The sequence below is a fragment of the Trichosurus vulpecula genome, chromosome 7, assembly GCF_011100635.1.
Source record: "Trichosurus vulpecula isolate mTriVul1 chromosome 7, mTriVul1.pri, whole genome shotgun sequence".
Taxonomy (NCBI): domain Eukaryota; kingdom Metazoa; phylum Chordata; class Mammalia; order Diprotodontia; family Phalangeridae; genus Trichosurus; species Trichosurus vulpecula.
In genome coordinates, this window is record NC_050579.1 from 189,712,050 (window position 1) to 189,732,033 (window position 19,984).

A 19,984-nucleotide genomic window follows, 5' to 3' on the forward strand; every position below is an offset into this window, starting at 1 on the left:
TAAGGTCTGCAGAGTGCTTTATATGTGTTGTCTTCTTCGATCGTCACAGCAACTCTGTGAAATAATGTTATTTTTATCTCCATTTTACAGATGAGGAAACTGAAACTGAGAAAGATTAATTTACTGGAAGGGGGTATGCGGTGTTTAAAAAGTTTGAAAGCCATAATTTCTGGGGAAATAATCATTTTACTAGTAATACCAGCATTTTAATAAAAAGAGGTCAGCGGCACTCTCAAATGCAAAGATAATCATGGCAGTGGATTCACAGCTTATATGCCCTTGGAAGAGGGGTATTCCTGAGGGTGGCAATCAACTCTGATTGGCCAACAATTAATGAGAGAATGAATATTACAATGAGGGGCTAAGCGTGACATCATGTCACAGAGACACTATCTGTATACCTAGACCAACCCCCAGCCTTGGCCAATCTAGACAAAGAATCTACTTCCACCTAAGCTTGATTTAGTGAAATATTAGATTAGCTTAGAGATTCCCTGTAAGGTTAGGTGGGGTCTGATACTGGAGGAAGTTAGTTCACCCTTCAGAGACTGAGTTTTTGAAATGAGGACTTTAGAAAAAAGGGGGACTCTGGATCTCCCCAAATAATCGGTTATTAAAAATCATTTCCCGCTCTCTCGCCAGGCGTCCTTGTGCGAGTGACATCGTCTTTAAACCCCGCGTGGCAATCCCTGAAGCACCTTCGAGATGCCCAGGGAAGACAGGGCTACCTGGAAATCCAATTACTTCCTCAAGTTCATCCAACTTTTGGATGATTATCCAAAATGCTTCATTGTGGGAGCAGACAATGTGGGCTCCAAGCAGATGCAGCAGATCCGAATGTCCCTCCGTGGGAAGGCCGTGGTATTGATGGGAAAAAACACCATGATGCGCAAAGCCATTCGTGGGCATCTGGAGAACAACCCTGCCCTGGAGAAACTACTGCCTCATATTCGGGGGAATGTGGGCTTTGTGTTCACCAAGGAAGATCTGACCGAGATTAGGGATATGCTTCTGGCCAATAAGGTGCCAGCTGCTGCCCGTGCCGGTGCCATTGCCCCATATGATGTCACTGTGCCAGCCCAGAACACTGGCCTGGGTCCTGAGAAGACTTCCTTCTTCCAGGCTCTGGGTATCACCACCAAGATTTCCAGGGGCACCATTGAAATCTTGAGTGATGTGCAGCTGATTAAGACCGGGGACAAAGTGGGTGCCAGCGAGGCCACCTTGTTGAACATGCTGAACATCTCCCCATTCTCCTTTGGACTGATCATTCAGCAGGTGTTTGACAATGGCAGCATCTACAACCCTGAAGTGCTGGACATCACGGAGGAAACTTTGCACCTTCGGTTCTTAGAGGGTGTCCGTAACGTTGCCAGCGTCTGTCTGCAGATTGGCTACCCAACTGTTGCATCAGTACCCCACTCGATCATCAATGGGTACAAGCGGGTCTTGGCTGTAGCTGTGGAGACTGAGTACACCTTCCCACTTGCCGAAAAGGTGAAGGCCTTCCTGGCCGACCCTTCGGCATTTGCAGTGGCTGCCCCTGCGGCTGCCGCCCCAGCTGCTGCTGCTGCGCCTGCTGCTGCTGCTCCAGCCAAGGTGGAAGCCAAGGAAGAATCGGAGGAATCTGATGAAGATATGGGATTTGGTTTATTTGATTAGCCCACAGGAAACAACTATTTCAGCCAGTTTATTTGTGAAACAAAGAAATAAAAAGTGCTCATTTATCTCAAAAAAAAAATCATTTCCCCCAGGTGAGAGGGTCTCATAGCAATAAGTACCTGAAACAAAATTCACACTCAGGTCTTCCTGACTCCAAATCCAGGATTCTAGGTCCTATACCACCTAGCTACCTCCAAGAAGATAGAAAAGACAGAAGAAAACTAGGAGTTGAATAGTTATACTTTCTTCTTCATATTTCACCCATCCCAAACAAAAGTCTTGCACTGTCTGTCCAAGGTAAAGAGGTCTCTGGGAAATTGGATAATAAGTCTGGGAGAGTTATGATTGCAGCCTGAAGAAGAAAGAAGACATTGGTTGGCCTAGGTTTCCTCCTTCAGGAGGCTCATTCTGGATCCAATAAGTGTATAAGTGCATCCCAGGCAATCACCAATACTTGACCTTTGTCTTGCTGCTAGACTTTAATGACTCTGGAGGCAAGAGTGAAGCCTTTACACAACTCTACCTCACTTAAATCCAATTTACATGCAAGTCAAGCCATGACCCTCATGATGTCATTGGTCTTCAAGAACAAAGGACAAACGACAACAGTAAGTGTATAAATATTTCAATCCTATAGTTGTATAGCTGCAAATAGGTAATATGGCAAAATAGGAGAAGTTCTGTTCTTGTAGTTAAAAAACCTAATGCTCCCTAGCTATGTACTGTAGGCAAGACACAAGCTCCCCAGGACACAGTTTTCTCACCTATAAAATACTTTGCAATATTTTTATTTGTAGCAGGAAGCTCACTTTGCTTTTGTACTCTATACACTGGAAATACCCTTTTCCCCATATGGTTTCCCCTTGTGATTAGCTGTTTCCTCCCAGCACCTCCATTTTAAGGAGGAGGCCCAGGCCAGTGCCTCAAGCCCTTTTCACCTTCTTTCGTGTGTTGTCTTTTCTCATTAGAATGTAAACCACTTGCAGGGAGTGAGTGGTTTCTGCTTTCTCCTTCTGTTTGTACTCTCAACACTAAGCACAGCACATGGCACATGGTAAATAATAAATTCTCATTGACTTGACTCACCCTTAGAAATTTATCACTACTACCCAATTACAAATGAGGAAACACACCCAAAGAGTTTACATTTCTTGTTTGTTGTTACATAGCATGATAGTTCTAGAGCTTGAACTAGAGCCCAAGTCTTTTGAGTCTCTTTCTATATCATAAAGCCGTTCAAAGAATATTAGAGATGGAAGTGAACTTAGAGATTACTGATCGACCTTCCTTCCTGAGCTGTTGTGAGGAAAGCACTTTATACAGTAATACAGTAGAATGTAACCAGTGTGAGTGTAGCCATTATTTTATTTTGACTTTGTCTATATTCCACACTCAGAGAGTCAGACTGGGTGAAGTGAATTGAGAGCTGTTCCTGGAGATGGAAAGACCTGAATTCAAGCCCCACCCAGACACACATTGGTTGTGTGACCCTAAGCAAGTCCCTTACTTTTCAATAGCCCAGACAACTTTCTAAATTTTTAATTATAGAACAAACACCAATGTGCATTGGTAGAGGGAGTTGCCACACTGAGAAGGCCCTTTACCAGTGAAATCATGGGCCTTATTTAAAAAAAATCCCTAGATAAATGCAAGGCTTGCCCACAAGTTCTCCTAAATGGAGTGGCAAATAAAATTGTTAGTGGAGTTAGTTTCACTATGCATGCAAAGGCACCAAGAAACATTACCTCATGGGACATTTAGTCATCTCATACTGCAATGGTCATGATAAGTATTTGCAAAGAAAGATCACCCTAAAAAGAAGTACACTGTACATCAATATCTATTTCAAAGAAAGAAAAGTTTGAAAAGATGGCAGCTGGAAAGCAGGGACTTGCTTAAGCCCCGCCCCCAGGACCCTCCAAACACCTATAAAAAATGGCTCTGAACAAATTCTAGAGCTGCAGAACCCACAAAATAGCAAAGGGAAGCAGGGCTCCAGCCCAGGACAGCCTGGATGGTTGCTGGGAAGGGTCTATCACATGGAGTTGGGAGCGGAGCGGAGCAGAGCCCAGTATGGGCCGCTCCGGGTGGAACAGGCGTAGTGCCCTGAATCAGTGAGCTGTGGCAGTTACCAGACTTCTCAACCTACAAATGCCAAAGACAACAAAGAAGGTTAGTGGGAAAAGCTGCTGGGACAGAGTGAAAGGAATGCGCGATCGGCCACCAACCCAGGGGCAGCAGAGGTGGTGCAGCTCTGAGGCTGCTTCCAGAGCTACAGCTGCAGTTACCTCTGGCTCCAGGCCCACCTGGTAGGAGGAATTAAGCAGCAGATTAGAGCGGGAGTGCAAAGCTGGCTTTGCCCTGCCTAGATCTGGGTTGCAATCCTGGTTGGCGGTTCTTGGGGGAGAAGGAGCCCTGGTGTGGCAGACCTTGCTGGGTAGAAGTCGCTCTGAAAATGGCAGCGCAGCCCCTCAAGCTTGGGACAAAGTACTCTCTACTCTAAAAGCAGTTGTACCCCGACAAAAAGCTCAAGGGTCAAGTAGTTGGCTGGGAACATGAACAGGCAGCAAAAACAGTCTCAGATTCAGACTCAGACTTTGGAATCTTTTTTTGGTGACAAAGAAGACCAAAACATACAGCCAGAAGAAGTCAACAAAGTCAAAGAGACTTCATCAAAAGCCTCCAAGAAAAATATGAATTGCTCTCAGGCCATGGAAGAGCTCAAAAAGGATTTGGAAAAGAAAAGGTTGAAAAAATGTATGAAAGAGTAGATAGGACCCTTCATATTAAATCAGCATATCCTTTAATACTTGTTAGCTTTAGTTCTAAGGTAGACTTGGCAGGACAGAAAACTATGTTGGAAAAGATGATTCAAGAATATGAAACTAGGGATCCAAATTTGTGTACTGCACAGACAACCTTTGGCTATGCATCATGCAGACTTTCTTTGAGACAAGAATGCAGAAGTGGTAGGCATGTCAAAGGATAAATAACATAACAAAAAACAAAATTATGTTTTAGCAGTCAGAAAATGACTTATTACTCATATGCTCTCAAATCAGTGGTCTTGTGCACAGACCATTAACATTTTAGAATAAAGATAAAAATTAATATAAAAGCAGAAGAAAAGATAAAACATAGATGATTTAGAGCTGGAAGGGATCTTGGAGGGCATCAAGTCTAATCTCCTTATTTTGTAGATGAGAAAACTAAGTCCAAGAGAGATTGAGTGACTTTCCCAGGATCACACAGTTAGCCTAGAGACAGCTATATTGTGCAGAGGATTGAACACTGGGTTTGGTGTCTGAAAGACCTTAATTCAAATCCAGCTTCAGATACTTACTATTTTCATGATTCTCATATCAAGTCAGTTACTTCTGTTAGTCTCAGTTTCTTCAACTATAAAAGAGGGTTAATAATAGAACCACATGCCATGGTACCTCTCAATTTCCGAGATAATTTTTTTTCTCAAGACGAGCCTTAGAAGGATGCAAGATAATTGGGAATTTGAACACTTAACATCTCATTCTCAAAAATCTTCTCTTGCCAATAATCTGAAATAATGCTACTGTAAATCAACAGACTAAATAGGAAATATTAATATCCATCAATATCATAATTAACTTTTAATATGGTTTAGTCCTCACCAGAAAACCATATATAAGATTCTTTGGTGGTGCCATTTTTACAAAAGGATTAATATGACTCATGAATGCACATTAACAATTCCAGTAAATTAAATGAAAAAAATCGCCAAAATTGGAAGGAAAAATACCTGCCAATGACCTGTGAGAAAACATTTGTGTATTAATATGATTCCTTATAACAAATATATTTAGTTAAAATATATCCTAATATATTTTAGGTTCTTGAATCATTCTTGTCATGAAATTTCTGGCCCTACTGTAATAATCTTTAACATTAACGATCCTTTAATTTCTTCCAAGAATGGCATAGTAAATAGAGTTCTATACTTGGATTTAAGTAGATATGGATTCAAATCCTTCTTGTGACTTATTAACTGTGTGGCCTTCAATAAGTCACTTGACCTCTATGTTCCTCAGGTAGCTCCCTAGAGTTTACCTGCTAACATACGGACAGGTTTACCACTGGCTTTGGCAGAGGGGATTTCCATGCAATTAAAATCACAGATTCTTGACCTATCGCCTATAGATAATCAATTCATTTAAACAAGCATACTCTAAATATCACCCATGTTCAAAACTTAATGACAGGTACTCGGAGAGATATAAAGATAAAAGAAATGTAGTTCTTATCCTCATGAAACTTCCAACCTAGGAGTTGGTGATGAGATAAATAGATGAATAACTATAATACAAAATCTTTGAGTCTTCTTTGACTCTTCCCTCTTCCTCAGACTCTACGTGCAAAGAGTTTCCAGGTCTGATGGCTACTGAATTAGAAATATCTTTCAAAATCATCCCCACCTTCCCACTTCCACTGCTACTACTCTTGTTTGTTCTGTCATTACTTCTTGCCTAAGAGTATTGTAATGACCTCCTAACTGCTCTCCCTGCTTCCATCCTTTCCCCTCCCTAATTCATCCTTTACACTACGGCCAAAGTAATATTTCTAATATGTAGGTTTGATCAAATCCTCCCCTGGTCAAAAATTTCCTTCAAAATAAAATACAAATTCCTCATCCTGTTATTATACTCTGGAATAAATCTCACTTTCTGGTTTAGTCTTCCCTTGTCTAAGGGGCTATCAATTTCCTGGCCAAGTGCCTTCCTCCTATGTTGTACCCCCATACTCCTATCTTGCCTCTTTTCTAGCACTCTCCTGAATCATTTATGGAATTAAGATCAGCTAGATCTTCTCTTCTTGGAAGCTTACAAGATAAAAACTGTCCATGATTGGTGCCTACTTCCCTGTGACGTCATGAGTTGAAAATCAATATGATCTTCCTGAGCAAGACTTCTCGCTTAAGTTGCCCTGACTGCTCCAGAACAGCAATGACTCTTAAGCTGAGATAGGTACTCTGACCCTAGAAGAAACTGCAGCATTACAATCTGCATCAAAGAGTGACTATGCAAAGCAGTTTGGGTTATTTTGGGGGTGGAGACACATACAAGGAAATAAGAAAGGTGAGATAAGGGAGAGAATGCTATACAGAGCCAGTATAGTGGAATGTACCCAATGCTGGAGTGAGATTCAGGAGAACTGAGTTCAAATACTACTTCAGATACATCATCAAATGAGAAATTTATTAAGAGTGTTTGGTACAGTGCCTGGCACATATTAGGTGCTATATTAAAAAATGCCTATTCCCTTCCCATGCGCAAGTTATATAATCTCTAAGAGCCTTAGCTTTCCAATGTGTAAAATGGAATTAATACTTAATAGTATTTACCCTACCTAGCTCACAGGACTGTTTTGAAGAAAGCAGTTTGGAAACCTTAAAGCATCAGCTAACATTTAATAGCTGTCATTTATAGAGCACTTACTGTGTGCTGGGCACTGTACTAAGCCCTTTACAATTATTATCTCATTTAAGAGTGAGATAATAATTCTCACTAAAGAAATTTATGCTAGTATTGATATTGGTGGCCATAATTCCAACACCCCTTCACACACACACACACACACACACACACACACACACTTCTTAGTATATACAAATTGTCCAAAAATTTCCCACCTAACCGTCCCTTCTCTCCTTTATTTCTCTCCATTCATTGCTTTTCTCTCCTCTTTTTGGCCTATTTTATTCTTGCCATCTCCTTTTCTTTCTCTCTCATCCTCTTAGTCTAATGAAACAAGTGGATGCGGGCTAGGGCATAGTCAGCTTTGGTGTTGGACCCATTCCATTTTTTTTTCTGGGACCCTTTACCCATGTATACAAAGGTCAGTACCAGGAAAGGGGGCAGGCAGGTAACAGAGGTGGAGTTTCTATTGGTCATATTCTATCTCTTAAACACTTCAATGAGCAAAGACCAAGTCACATATATTTGCAGACAGATGAATAAAAAACTGGGATCTCAATGTTCTTAATTCATACAATGATTCTAAATAGCCTTAAGTAGCAAAGAGATGTGCTGTTGTTTGCATCTGGCAAATGAAATTTGGGAGGGTGTAGCAGACTAAACCTCAGCAATTTCTTAGAAGTGCACTTATTTGTTTAGATTCACAAAATGAGCCATTGGCGAAAACTTGTGGACACATGTCCAAGACTGAAACACAAACAAGTGTTTCTTCTCAGCCAAAAATGGCTCCCAATGCCATTTGAAGATCCATGCCAGGCTAAAGAACAAATATGCCTTCTTTTTCTGCTATAAGACCTCACAGTCAGTAAATCCAGGATCTCCTCAGCTGGGAAAGGAAGGGAGCTCAAAAGAGGAAGGAATTCCATAAAACTCCAACTCTTCTGGCTCCCAAGACTTAAAAATCTAAGGGCAATTTGCAGTCCTATTTGTTCTGACTTGAAAGCGGCAAACTTAAAGCATGAGGGTATCTACGATCATATCAAAAAATGAGCGTTGGGCCCAAGCCTGTAAATTACTATGATATTTTTATTGAGATTGTGAAAATGTACCCTCAGTCTCTGTTGTCGCAGGAACATTTTGTTGAAACACTTAAAAATATCTTGGCATACTTTAAAAGTGCTTTCACAAAAGAGACACAAAATTAATAGGGCATTTCAGTCAACACATCCCTTGCAGTCCTGTTTTTCCCCTCCCTAAAGCCACAAGATACAACAAAGCGGGCAAAAACGAGTCCTCTGATCATTTTCCTAATAGTAAGACCAGCTGGCTAGCACTGGGAAGATCCATGTTCCGATCTCCCACACTGCAATGTACATTCAAACAGCATTAAGCTGGCTTTACCATTAAAAAGTTGATTCACAATGGAAGTTTTAACTACCAACACTTATAAATGAATGGTTAGAATGGAGTTCTGTAGCTAATCCGCTCACTATGTTGGAACCTAGGCCTTATCCTGCCACCTCTTCAACTGACCCTATTCCCTAGGATTCACAGAGTATAGAAGCTTTAAAGTCCATCGCCATCATCTTTTAGAATCTTCTCAATTTATGATGGTCACTTATTTCCCAAGTCATCCTACTGTTCCCAGACGTGAGGCATATAATCCTCCTAGTACACTAGCCTGGAAATGAGTTTTCTCCCCCCACTTTGGTTATCTTATCCTCAACATGTGGAAATATTACCTCATCCATCCTTGTACTGGTGCCAGAGATTAACCCCGAAGACTGTCATGATAAATGTATAATTTAAAAAATAGTCAGCTTCCTCAAAGTTTATTTTGTCAGTCTTGTTTTAAACTTCATCTTCTGTTATGACGTGGCTACCAGAACTTGTCATTTTTCATTCAGCTTTGTTTCCAAGGGTGAGGGCCAAATATGATGTCATATGCTCTAGTAGCAGGGCACTTATCTAAAGGAAAAGGCTCAACAGGGTTTTTTCAAATGTTTTTATTTGTTATAATAACACACATAGGGCAAGCGAAAAAACTTATTTTTGAAGGAAGCCAAAGGGAGATAGGTTTTAGACTTTTGCTTAAATGAAGTATCACTTAAAACCTTTTGAAGGAAAGAAGAATTGAGTTCCTCAGGCAGATTAAGTCTTGGGTGGTGCCTTTAGGTTCATCAACTTTCCATACTGGAAGAATCAATCAACAACCAATTGTTCGTAGTGTATTTATTGATCTCTTGCTCTCTATCCAAACACTGTGCTACGTTCTGTGGGAGCCCCCAAAGAGATAAAAGCTTCAATCCTTATCCAATTACTAAGATCATTTTATCTTATAATTAGTCTGCCAACTTTGGATCTCATTTATTCTACTTCTTGGTCTTAAAGGTACCATTATTTTTTAGAATTTGGTTTTAGGAGGACACCCACATATATGGTCTTATCTATTAAATCACTTTCTCTCTTCCCCATCCAAGTCTAAAATTTGATTTCATTTCATTATAGCACTCACTGCTTAATTTTTAAAGTCATGTATGGGTCTATTACACTCATATTAATATTACACTTAGTTATTAATTAATATTACACTTAGTTATTAATTAATATTACACTTAGTTCTGGGAGCAACAGCAAATGCTGGAATATGCCACCCTTATTGAATGAGGAAATTATTAACTTACTCATTTTCAGCATTTCAATTAACAAATATTTAAATCAACTAGTTCAATTCAACAAACATTCGTTAAATGGCTATTGTTGGTAAAGCACTGTCCTGGGAGTTGGAAGAGATATAAAATTTAGATGGGTGTATGTGGGGGGTATAAGATCTACCAACAACCAGCACCCAGAAAGCTACCAACACAGGTCCTTTTGATCTGCTTTACTTAAGGAAAGCAGTGTTAAGGAGTTAACATTTTTACTTTAATCCAGCATACAAATAACATTTGCTTAGTTCAGGGGAAAAAACCAGCACCCTGAATTACAGCCCAAATACAATTCAACATCTGGGTGTACAGCTGGGGAGCTCATTATAAGGGCTGGCCCAGAGTCACGCACCACTCCTCCTGTGGCTCAGAGCTCCAAGTGAGAACAACAAAGCTAACCTTTGTGCTTATATATCCTGTTCAGGGCTGGAGGGCCCTGACCTCACCCAGGCTGGGCGTGGAGAAGTTCCCCACCCCCAATTTCACATCAGGTACAAATCAATGGCTCCCAATTGTCTCAGTGCTAAGAAATACACAAACATCCCACTTTATCTGCCCCATTCAAACAGAGGCCAGAATCATTAAAGGTCACCAGCAAAAAGTCCCACCTTAATTACTATTACAATGGGGCATACAGATTATAGACCAATGGGGAGATATGGCACATTTTTGTGAGGTTTGAGGAGGAAAAGGGCATTACCAACTAGGGGAAGATTTCTAGAGGAGAATACTTTTGAGTTGAATTGTAAATGATGGATAAAAATGTAATAGATGGACTTGTGAAGGGTATTCCAGATATAAAAAACTTCATGAATAAAAGCATAAGACATATTTAACAACACCAATAATAATAATGATAACTGACATTTATATAGCACTTTAAGATTCGCAATGCACTTTACATATATTATCTCACTTGATTCTCATAAGCAACAATCCTGTGAGATAGTTACTATAGGCTTTACTGTATTAATTTTATAGATGAGGACACCGAGACTTAGAAATTTTAAATGATTTTGCCTTTTCTGTGTGTGTGTGTGTGTGTGTGTGTGTGTGTGTGTCTGTATCTGTGTCTGTGTCTGTGTATCTCAGGGATAGAAAAGGCTGGAAAAACAGAGTGGCACTATATTGTGAAGTATTTAAAGTATTAAACACTGTAAGAACACATAGGAAATATGTTTAAGGCTGGGTCTCAACTCTCAAGGAATCTATATTTTCAGTGAGGAAAGAAGTCACTCACACACAAAGGAATACTGGAATGTTTACTGTTAGTCATTTTTCAGTTGTGTCCTACTCTTCATTATCCCATTTGGGGTTTTCTTGGCAGAGATCCTGGAGTGGTTTGCCATTTTCTTTTCCAGCTCATTTTACAGATGAGGAAACTGATGCAATCCAAGTTTAGTGACTTGCCCATGGTCATATAGCTAGTAAGTGTCTGAGGCCAGATTCAAACCCAGGAAAATGGGTCTTTCTGACTCAAGGGCTGGCACTCTCTCCACTGTGCCACCAGGGGAATGATACAAATATATAATTAAATGTCAAGTGCATAGCATAGGTAATAAATACTATAGGAGGTTGGTAATTGAAGAACACTTCATAATAGGATTTGAACTGCCTCTTCAATGATAAGTTGCATTTGGAAAATAGGGTTGTATTTGGAGAATGAAGAACATACCAGACTGTGGGAGTAGCATGAGCAAAGGTGTCACAGGGAAGAATGATCCAGTTGTGTTTAGGCGACAGTGAGAAGACTGGTTTGATTAGAGCACAGCATAAAGTTCACAGGCAGTATGCTTTATGCAAATCCCTCAGCAAAACTGACTATGTGAAGTTCCCTTAGGGCAGGCTTGTACAACATACTACGCTCGACCTACTTGCAGCCTGCCAAAGGATTTTGGGCGGCCCTTCAAAAATGTAAAACAGGCCTGCACAACATACTACCCACAGGACCACCACATATGGCCGGTGAGTGGTATGTTGTACAGGCCTGGAGCAAGGGTTATCAAGTATGTGGTAATGAATGAATGAATACTTATTATATGAATGAATGAATGAATGAATACTTATTATACACTGACTATATGCCAAGTAGTGTGCTAAACAGTGAGTCTACAAAAAGAAAAGAGAGACAGACTCTGCTCTCAAGGAGCTTTAATTCTAATTGGGGGAGACAACGTATTCAGGTAGGTTCAGCTACGGGGATGAAAGACTCAGAGTCCTTAGGGGACATAGGCTTTTGGCAAGGACCTTTTTGGATATGGATTGGACTAGGTGACTGCTGAGGTCTCTTCTGACTCTAAAGTTCTATGATTCTATGTAGAAAAGTAGTGGAAAGGAAAAACCCAAATTCCCTATTCTAAGCTTTCCAACTAATAGAAACATCAGGGGATAGAAGACAAGTTATAGGGCTGTCTAGAACATGTTGGACTAGACAAATTTTTTAAATTTTTTCTAGAAAGTGAATAGATAGGTAAGAACCCTAGATAGATAGGGTACTTAGCAAGGGGAATTTTTCCCTTTGGAGATATTCCCAGAGGAATCTAGCACTTTTCCAAGTAATAAGCTTGTTACCTAAGACAAGAACTTAGCAAGATGAACCTAGTTCAGTATGTCTGGTCAGAGCCTCTCATTACTTCTAGATTATGCAGTCACTTGACTAGTCTTTGCCATCCTCAACTTTGTCGGCATCCCCTCAAAAATACTCTCTCAATAACCAGGATGGAGGAGCAACCATCTATGAAATTAAATTTTTAAAAGAGTTGAATTAAATAAAAATTAGAAATGGAGACTTTCCCCAAATTGTCCATTTTTCCTAATAAAAAGAAATGCTACACACACTAATCGAGATCTGACCCTATCTAAAAGTACCTATTGCCTTGGAGTTCTTTCTACTTGGTGTAGTTTCTTGCGAATTATGTTGCTTCTTTGGGCTTTCCATCTCATTTCAAATATCTGCCCAATACCACAGGGATAGGCATTGCCATAGATAACCATGAAGATAGGCATGCTAACTCTACAGCTGAAAAAATCGTCAAAAGAAACTATAGAGTGAGTTCGGCTGAAGACAGGAACACACGTGCTCCAGAAAAACCAATCGCCACAAAGGTAGATGTCTTTTTCTAGTTCAACATCCCTTTACTTGCCCATTGTTACTTTCTCTGTACCAGTTCATTACAGCATGAACCTTCAACCTTACTTCTCATCTGTGCCCTTTCAGACTTTGTTATGATAACTTATTTGATCTCTTCATCTGCTTGAGGCACTTCTTCCTGCCTCTGAACCCTAAATCTCCACAGCTGGCTACCTTATTCACAATCTCAGCTTGTTCTAACTCAAAAAAAAAGAAAGAAAGAAAGAGAGAAGAGAAAAAAAAGAAAAGAAAAAGAGGAAAGAAAAGAAGAGAAGAGAGGAGAGAAAAGAAAAGTAGTGGCCCCAAAGAGCCGCCATGGCCTTAGCAGGAATTAATAGGTCATGCTGTGCTAACTTTATTTCCTTTCTTGACAGGGTTACTAAATACCTCATGCCTTTCACCCCATCTCAGACACATCCCCTCCCCTCCAACATACTCTTCAATCCAGTATCACTGGCTCCCTTGCTTTCCTTCAAACACAACACTCTCCCTCCTGACTGGGCATTTTCATTGCCTGTCCCCCATACCTGGGGGCGGGGGGGGTATTCCAGTAATACCTAGAATACTCTCCCTTACCTCTACCTCCTGTCTTCCTTCAAGTGTCAACTCAAATCCCACTTTCTACAAAGAAGCCTTTCCCAGTCTCTCTTAAATCTAATGTTTTCCCTCCCTTGATTATTTCCTATTTATCTTCAAGATACCCTTTTTGTACCTAGTAATTTGCATGCTGTTGCCCCCATTAGATTGTGAGTTCCTCGAGGGCAGGGACTGGGTTTTGCCTTGCTTTATATCCCAGGGCTTAACACAGTGCCCTGCATGCAGCAAGCATTTAATATATGTTTGTGGATTAACTATGTTATGGAGAAATGTTATATGTTGTTTTAACAATCCGGCTAGCAGCTCCTGTGGGGGCGTAAAATCCCCCCACAGCCAGCACCCAGGAGGCGGCTGGCACGCCGGGAAAGCACAGGTTCTTTTTATCTGCTTAAACAAGGAATGCATGGTGAAGGGGTTGACCAGCTTACTTTAATCCAGCATTCAGTTAGCATACAGACAACATTCATTTAGTTCAGGGGAAAACGCCAGCATTCAGTTAGCATTCAATTAGTTCAGGGGAGCAAAGAGACAAGCATCAACAGACAGGCCAAATACAGATTACAGTCAGCTAGTTCAGGGGAACAAACATCCAGTACCCTGAAGTTCAGAATATTCATTTAGTTCGGGGGAAAACAAAACCACCATCCTGAACTTCAGAACTAAATACAAACAAATTACAAATATCAATAGACAGACCCAATACAATTCATAGTTACCACCATCTGGGCTCAGCCCAAGAGCAAGGGCTGGCCCAGAGTCATGCTGGCGACTGCTCCCACGCCAACCGGAAAAGGAAAGAAAGCTCTTCAAGCTGTCCTCTCCCCTCGTATAGAGTTTTTGACATCATCAAGCACCGCCTGAATGACCAAGGCTGACTGGTTCTTGAGTTGGCCTCTCCCCCTAGCGTAGACTAGGTTAACACCCAATAGGGTGTGGCTCTGGAGTCAACACCTCCCCTCAGCCAGCCCCATGACTCATCACACAGGAAGTTCTCTTCTTCCTGGCATGGTTTCTGGGCTTCCTGCCCCGGAAGAGAAGCCCCAGCGCCCAGCAAGGCCCAATGAGGTGAGCTGAGTCACTCAAAGAAAACAAAGGTCACTCTGGTTACTCTGTAGTTTATTTGCCTTTTAGCAACGTACTTGATACGCTTTATCATGCTGTCCTCCCAGAAGGGATGAGCTTCGAGGCTACATGATAGTTGAATTAAGTGGGTTTGGAATTCCTTAAATCAATCAAGAAGCAATTATTAAGTGCCAACTACATATCAGGCACTGTGATAGGCCTCAGGGACATAAATACAATGAAACAATCAGTCAATAAATATCTGTTGCTGTTGTTGTTCAGTTGTGTCTGACTCTACAGGAGCCCATTGGGTGTGTTCTTAGCAAAGATACTGGAGTGGTTTGACATTTCCTTCTCCAGCTCATTCTGCTGATGAGGAAACTGAGGCTAACAGGATTGAGTGACTTACCCAGGGTCACACAGCTAGTGTTTGAGGCCAGATTTGAACTCAAGTTTTCCTGACTGGAGACCCAGCAGTCTATTTATTGTGCCACCTAAATGCCCAAGTGCTGAAGATTCTGCAATAAATTGATGGTTATAGGATGGAATAGATGTTTCTAAGGTACAAAGGGCAAGATTAGGCTACTGACTGAAATGTATGGGGTGAGAACTAAATATAGAGGAACCGATGGAGGTTATGCATGGGAGATCAAAGGGGACTTCTCAATCTTTCTTCAAAATAGGAAAACCTTCTAGGAGATTTGAGAATTTAACCAGTGGCAAGCTAAGGGTTAATTCTCTTGACTTGTTAATGTGCCCACCCTCTAACTTTACAGAATTTAACTACCGCCTAAGGCTATATTAATTGATGCCTTGTAAAAAGGGAGAATGCTTGGCACTCAATAATTGAGATATTCTTTCTGAAAACAGACAGTTTGAAAAACAAAAACTCTTGAGTGTCCTGTGAAATTAGATATGGTGCAAGCTAGTTGGGAGCTAGGCTGGTGCTGTGTATTTGCCACAATGGAGCATGACTTACCCTAAAGGGCAGACTCTGGATGTGTGCTCCTTCCTAATTTCTAGAAATAATGCCCATGGAATTAAATTAGATATACCAATGAAAATAGTTATCTGTTCCTATCAGAGTCCTCATGCCTGGATTTTGCATGTGGATCCTGCTGTCAATCACTTCCATGAGAGCAGTTTCCTACTACTTAACCTTTTTGGGACAATGAGAGTGAGGCCTAGAAGATTCTGGTTAAACCTGGAAGAAGGAATACTTGGGGAAGCAAGGGATTTTACTTTCTCTAGAGTATTCTTCACACACACACACACCCTTGTGACCCCCGTTGAAACAGGGAATACTGGAAAATATTTTCTAATTTGGAGGTTAATTTGGAGTTCACTTTCTCCAACTTACTGCCACACAAGCCAAATGGTATCCTAGAGTGAACTGGGATCTACCCACCCAGGATTCTCTTACCATGAGGGAAGAAAAGAACTGCAAATATGTGGGCAATGTGGAAGCCCCAGTGGGATTGCCACATGCAGTCTGTCTGAAGGAGCAGGTCTGTTCTGGCAAACAAACCACTTTTGAATCCTTAATTCCGTCTGACCTTGTGGCAGTCCAATTTAAACCATGTGCTATGGGCTATGGCCCTAAACAGACTGTATTACCCTGCCCTTGTTGACTGGTATTCAGGGCCCTAGGCTCTAACCAAAGACATTCTTGTAATGTAGTGAATTCTTCAAGTTCATGCTTTAATATCACCTTTCTGGGAAAATAAAGATGTTTGTGTAGTTGCCCTTCATCTTTTGATTCTTTGATTTCCTATTCCACTCACTACACACACACACACACACACACACACACACACACACACAGATACAACATGAAAGGACATTTGTTATTGTTGAGTTGTTTTGGTCATGTCTGACTCTCTGTGACCCCATTTGCCGTTTTCTTAGCAAAGATACTGGAGTGGCTTGCCATTTTCTTCTCCAGCTTATTTTATAGATGAGGAACTGAGGCAAACAGGGTTAAGTGACTTGCCAGGGTCACACAGTTTGTAAGTGTCAGAAGTCAGGTTTGAATCCAGGTCTTCCTGACTCCAAGGTTAGACCTCTATCCACTGCATCACCTATCTGCCCATTGAAAGGATATTAGAAGTAATGTATTTCAGCTCTCTAATTGTATCAGTGAAGAAACTGAAGCCCAGAGTGACTTGCCCAAAGTCACCCAGGTAGTACCAGAGTTAAGATTTGAAGCCAGGGACTCTGATACCATCGTATGTCACTACGCACTAGCTGTCCTAACTGGATCATCCTAAAATAAAGCTGATTAACTTTAAATCTCAGAAAACATGTACAAATCCTTTATCCCCAATATCTTTATACAGCTTGCAGCCAATGAAAAAGTTTTGCACCCTTCAAAAGCATCCCAGAATTTTTCTGAGCGAACCTAACATATATTAGGAAATTGGCTCGGTGAGAATTGTGAATAAACAAAGAAAGAGATGCCTAATGTTGAAGGCAAGAAATGTAAAGGAATTTTGGCCCTTTCCCGTCATCTTATCTATCTATGGCCATCTCAGAAAGTGTTGGTATTTTTCTATTCCTTAAACAAAAGATACGTATACCATTGTATATTGTATTTGTATATCATTCTTCTCAAAATACCAACTTTCATTCTGCAGCCAGGACACTTGAAAAAGGAAAAAGCCCAGTTGTATATACTGCCATGAAAATGATTCCAGGTGTAACAGACCATTCAAGATTTATATAACTCAACTCTTAATTTATTTCCTTTAATCCTCACAATTTCTCCCAGCTTTGCAATCCCCAGCCACATGTTTCTCAAGAAAGACAATGGTGGCACCAAACTTCTACATCCAAGACAGGGAGTGCAGTTTCCTCTGTGCCCAGGATAAAGATTATTTAGTGTTTTTGATAATCCCTTCTCCTTCAATGTTTCCAAAAAGGAAAAGGTCTGTGTTTAATGCCAAACATTGGTCTTCTGCATGGAAACAGTCAATGTGCTGCTAGTTACTAGAAAGCCAGATTTTCTAACTGATGTTAATTTTACTCCCGCAATTTCAGCTCACAGAAAGAACTACCAAAACCTTCAGATGTTCTACAGCTGTCTCATGAATGTGATGCACAGAACAAAAGGGAAGGGGGGAAAAAACTAATTAAAGCTGAAATTGATTGTCATCTCTATACATAGACACTTTCATGAATAAGTTCTTGATATAGGAAGATAACTCTAATAGGCAATATTCTCCCCTTGTTATACCCATGTAAGGAAGACTAGTGTATAACAAAAGGGAAAAAAAACAGAAAGAATAAAACTTGTATAATACCGAATAGAGACAATTGTCTGATATGCAAAACTAAGCTTCTCAAGATTTTTTTTTCAGACGTATTTTCAAACCTTCCCCAAAAGGAGATGTATGGTATACTAGAAAGAACCTTGGGTGCTAATATAGTTCTTATGCTTACTGTATAACTTTGGAAAAAAATGTATCACCTCTCTGGGCCTCAATTCCTCATTTGTAAAATCAGAGGGCTAGCTGACAAAAATGAGAAAAGGTGGAAATCATGTTGGAGGAGCTATGGAAAGACAACTAAACTAATTCATTATAGGTGGACCACTGTTCCCAACACTTCTGGGAAGCAATTTAGCATTATGCAAGTAAAGAGATTAACAATGTCGCTACACTTTAACCCAGAGATCCCACTGCCAGAAATAAACCCCAAGGAGGTCAAAGGGTCCTAAATATGCCCAAATACTCACAGTATATTTGTCTTAGCAAACAAATTGTTTTACATAGCAACTTGTGAACAAAGTTGTTTTGTATTGGCAAAGAATTGGGAACAAAGTAGAGACCATCAACTGGGGAATGACTGAAAGAATTATGGTATGTGAATGGAATGGAATTATTGAACTGTAAGGAACAATCAATATTGAGAATTAAGGGAATCATGGAAAGATATGAAGGGATGAAGAACGAAAAAGCAGAACTATAAACACAACATACATGACTACAATAGTGTAAATGGAAACAACAAAACAAAACAAAATTGAAGATTGTTTAATTATTGTGGCCAAGCTCATCCCCGAAGAAGTGAGAAAATGTACCTCATTCCCTTCTCTACAGACATGGGGCACCGTAGACCAGGCATGTTGCATATACTATAAGACTTGATTGATATATAGTTTAGTTTTGCCAAAATCAATTTTTTTTCTTTTTTCTTTTTTGTTACAAAGAGTGGCTCACTAGATAAGGGAGAAATCTATTCAGAAGTAAAAACCTGTGTTTAAAACATAATCTATCATATAAATATAAATATATGTATATATATACATGTATAGGTATATGTATGTATGTGTATATATGTGTGTGTGTGTGCACCATGTCCATCTTCTATAAACCCTCATTCACTCAAAATTCAAGGGGCCTTACTCTAGTTCTCTTGACAGACACTGCATTTGTAGCTGTGAAAATTTCCGCACATGAAAGTTTTGGGAGCACATGGACTCTCTACTTACTCTGGTCCACCTGATGATCCCACTTTGTTTTCCCATCATACATCTTTATGATGACATTCTTTGAACTGCTTCACTTGTGAAATTCTTGGTTGGGAATATGTAACAGTTTACTCACACCTACCATATACCCTTCCCATTCCCTTACAGTGATCCTCAACTTTAATTCTGTGGATACTTATCCCATGAGGCGTAGTTGACTCTAAGGGTGAATTGAATACTTAGACAGACAAATTGCTCCACAAGAAAAAGTCTGCTTAAAAGTTTGCACTACCATATGAAATAGATGTGCCTTGACACTACGAACACTCTTTTCCTAAGAAGTGTGGGTAAGAATAAAGTGAACTGGAAAGTTAATTTTAAAAGATCCCTTTTATGGGAAAACAGTTCCACAAGCTTTTCTGCTGAGGTGTCTTCCTTTTTCACAGAGTGTATAGTACAGACATCACTTCAAAGTTGTCTCCCTCCACTGTATCCTCATCTAGAACAATGAAGCTCCTTATAGACAATCAGTCATCATTTAAAATTTCAAAAGGCACTATTTTGCTTAAATTCCCATACTGTTTTAACAGCAATACACGGCACCTTTGGTGGCATAAGCAGCAGCAACTTCTCGTTGTAAAACCTGGGACCACAATTTATTTTTCTGGATCAAAAACATTCATCTGTCAAACTTTTCACAGCTACAGATGCAGTGTCCATGTCAGCATCGAGCAAAATCAAACATGGCTTATGAACAGGGGTTAAACGGGAGATAAATCATTTCTCAAGCCAACTAGGCAAAAAACTCCATGTACCTCCATGCCATGGTTCTTGTCTTTATTTCTACTACAGATTGCTTACTTTCTTTCTTTTTCTTTTTAATATGATTCCCAGTGTTTCGATGACA

At 40.2% G+C, this 19,984-nt stretch overlaps 1 protein-coding gene across 1 annotated transcript; it reads left to right on the forward strand.

Moving 5' to 3' along the window:
- The first annotated feature begins 646 nt into the window (after positions 1-646).
- On the forward strand, positions 647-1,727 carry LOC118855879 (60S acidic ribosomal protein P0-like). The gene has a single exon (XM_036765912.1). It carries the CDS (start codon positions 706-708, stop codon positions 1,660-1,662), a length of 957 nt encoding a protein of 318 aa, XP_036621807.1. The 5' UTR covers positions 647-705; the 3' UTR covers positions 1,663-1,727.
- Positions 1,728-19,984: the final 18,257 nt, after the last annotated feature.

Excerpts from the sequence above, each read along its gene's own strand:
- LOC118855879 (XM_036765912.1), top strand. The coding sequence starts at position 706 with ATGCCCAGGGAAGACAGGGCTACCTGGAAATCCAATTACTTCCTCAAG.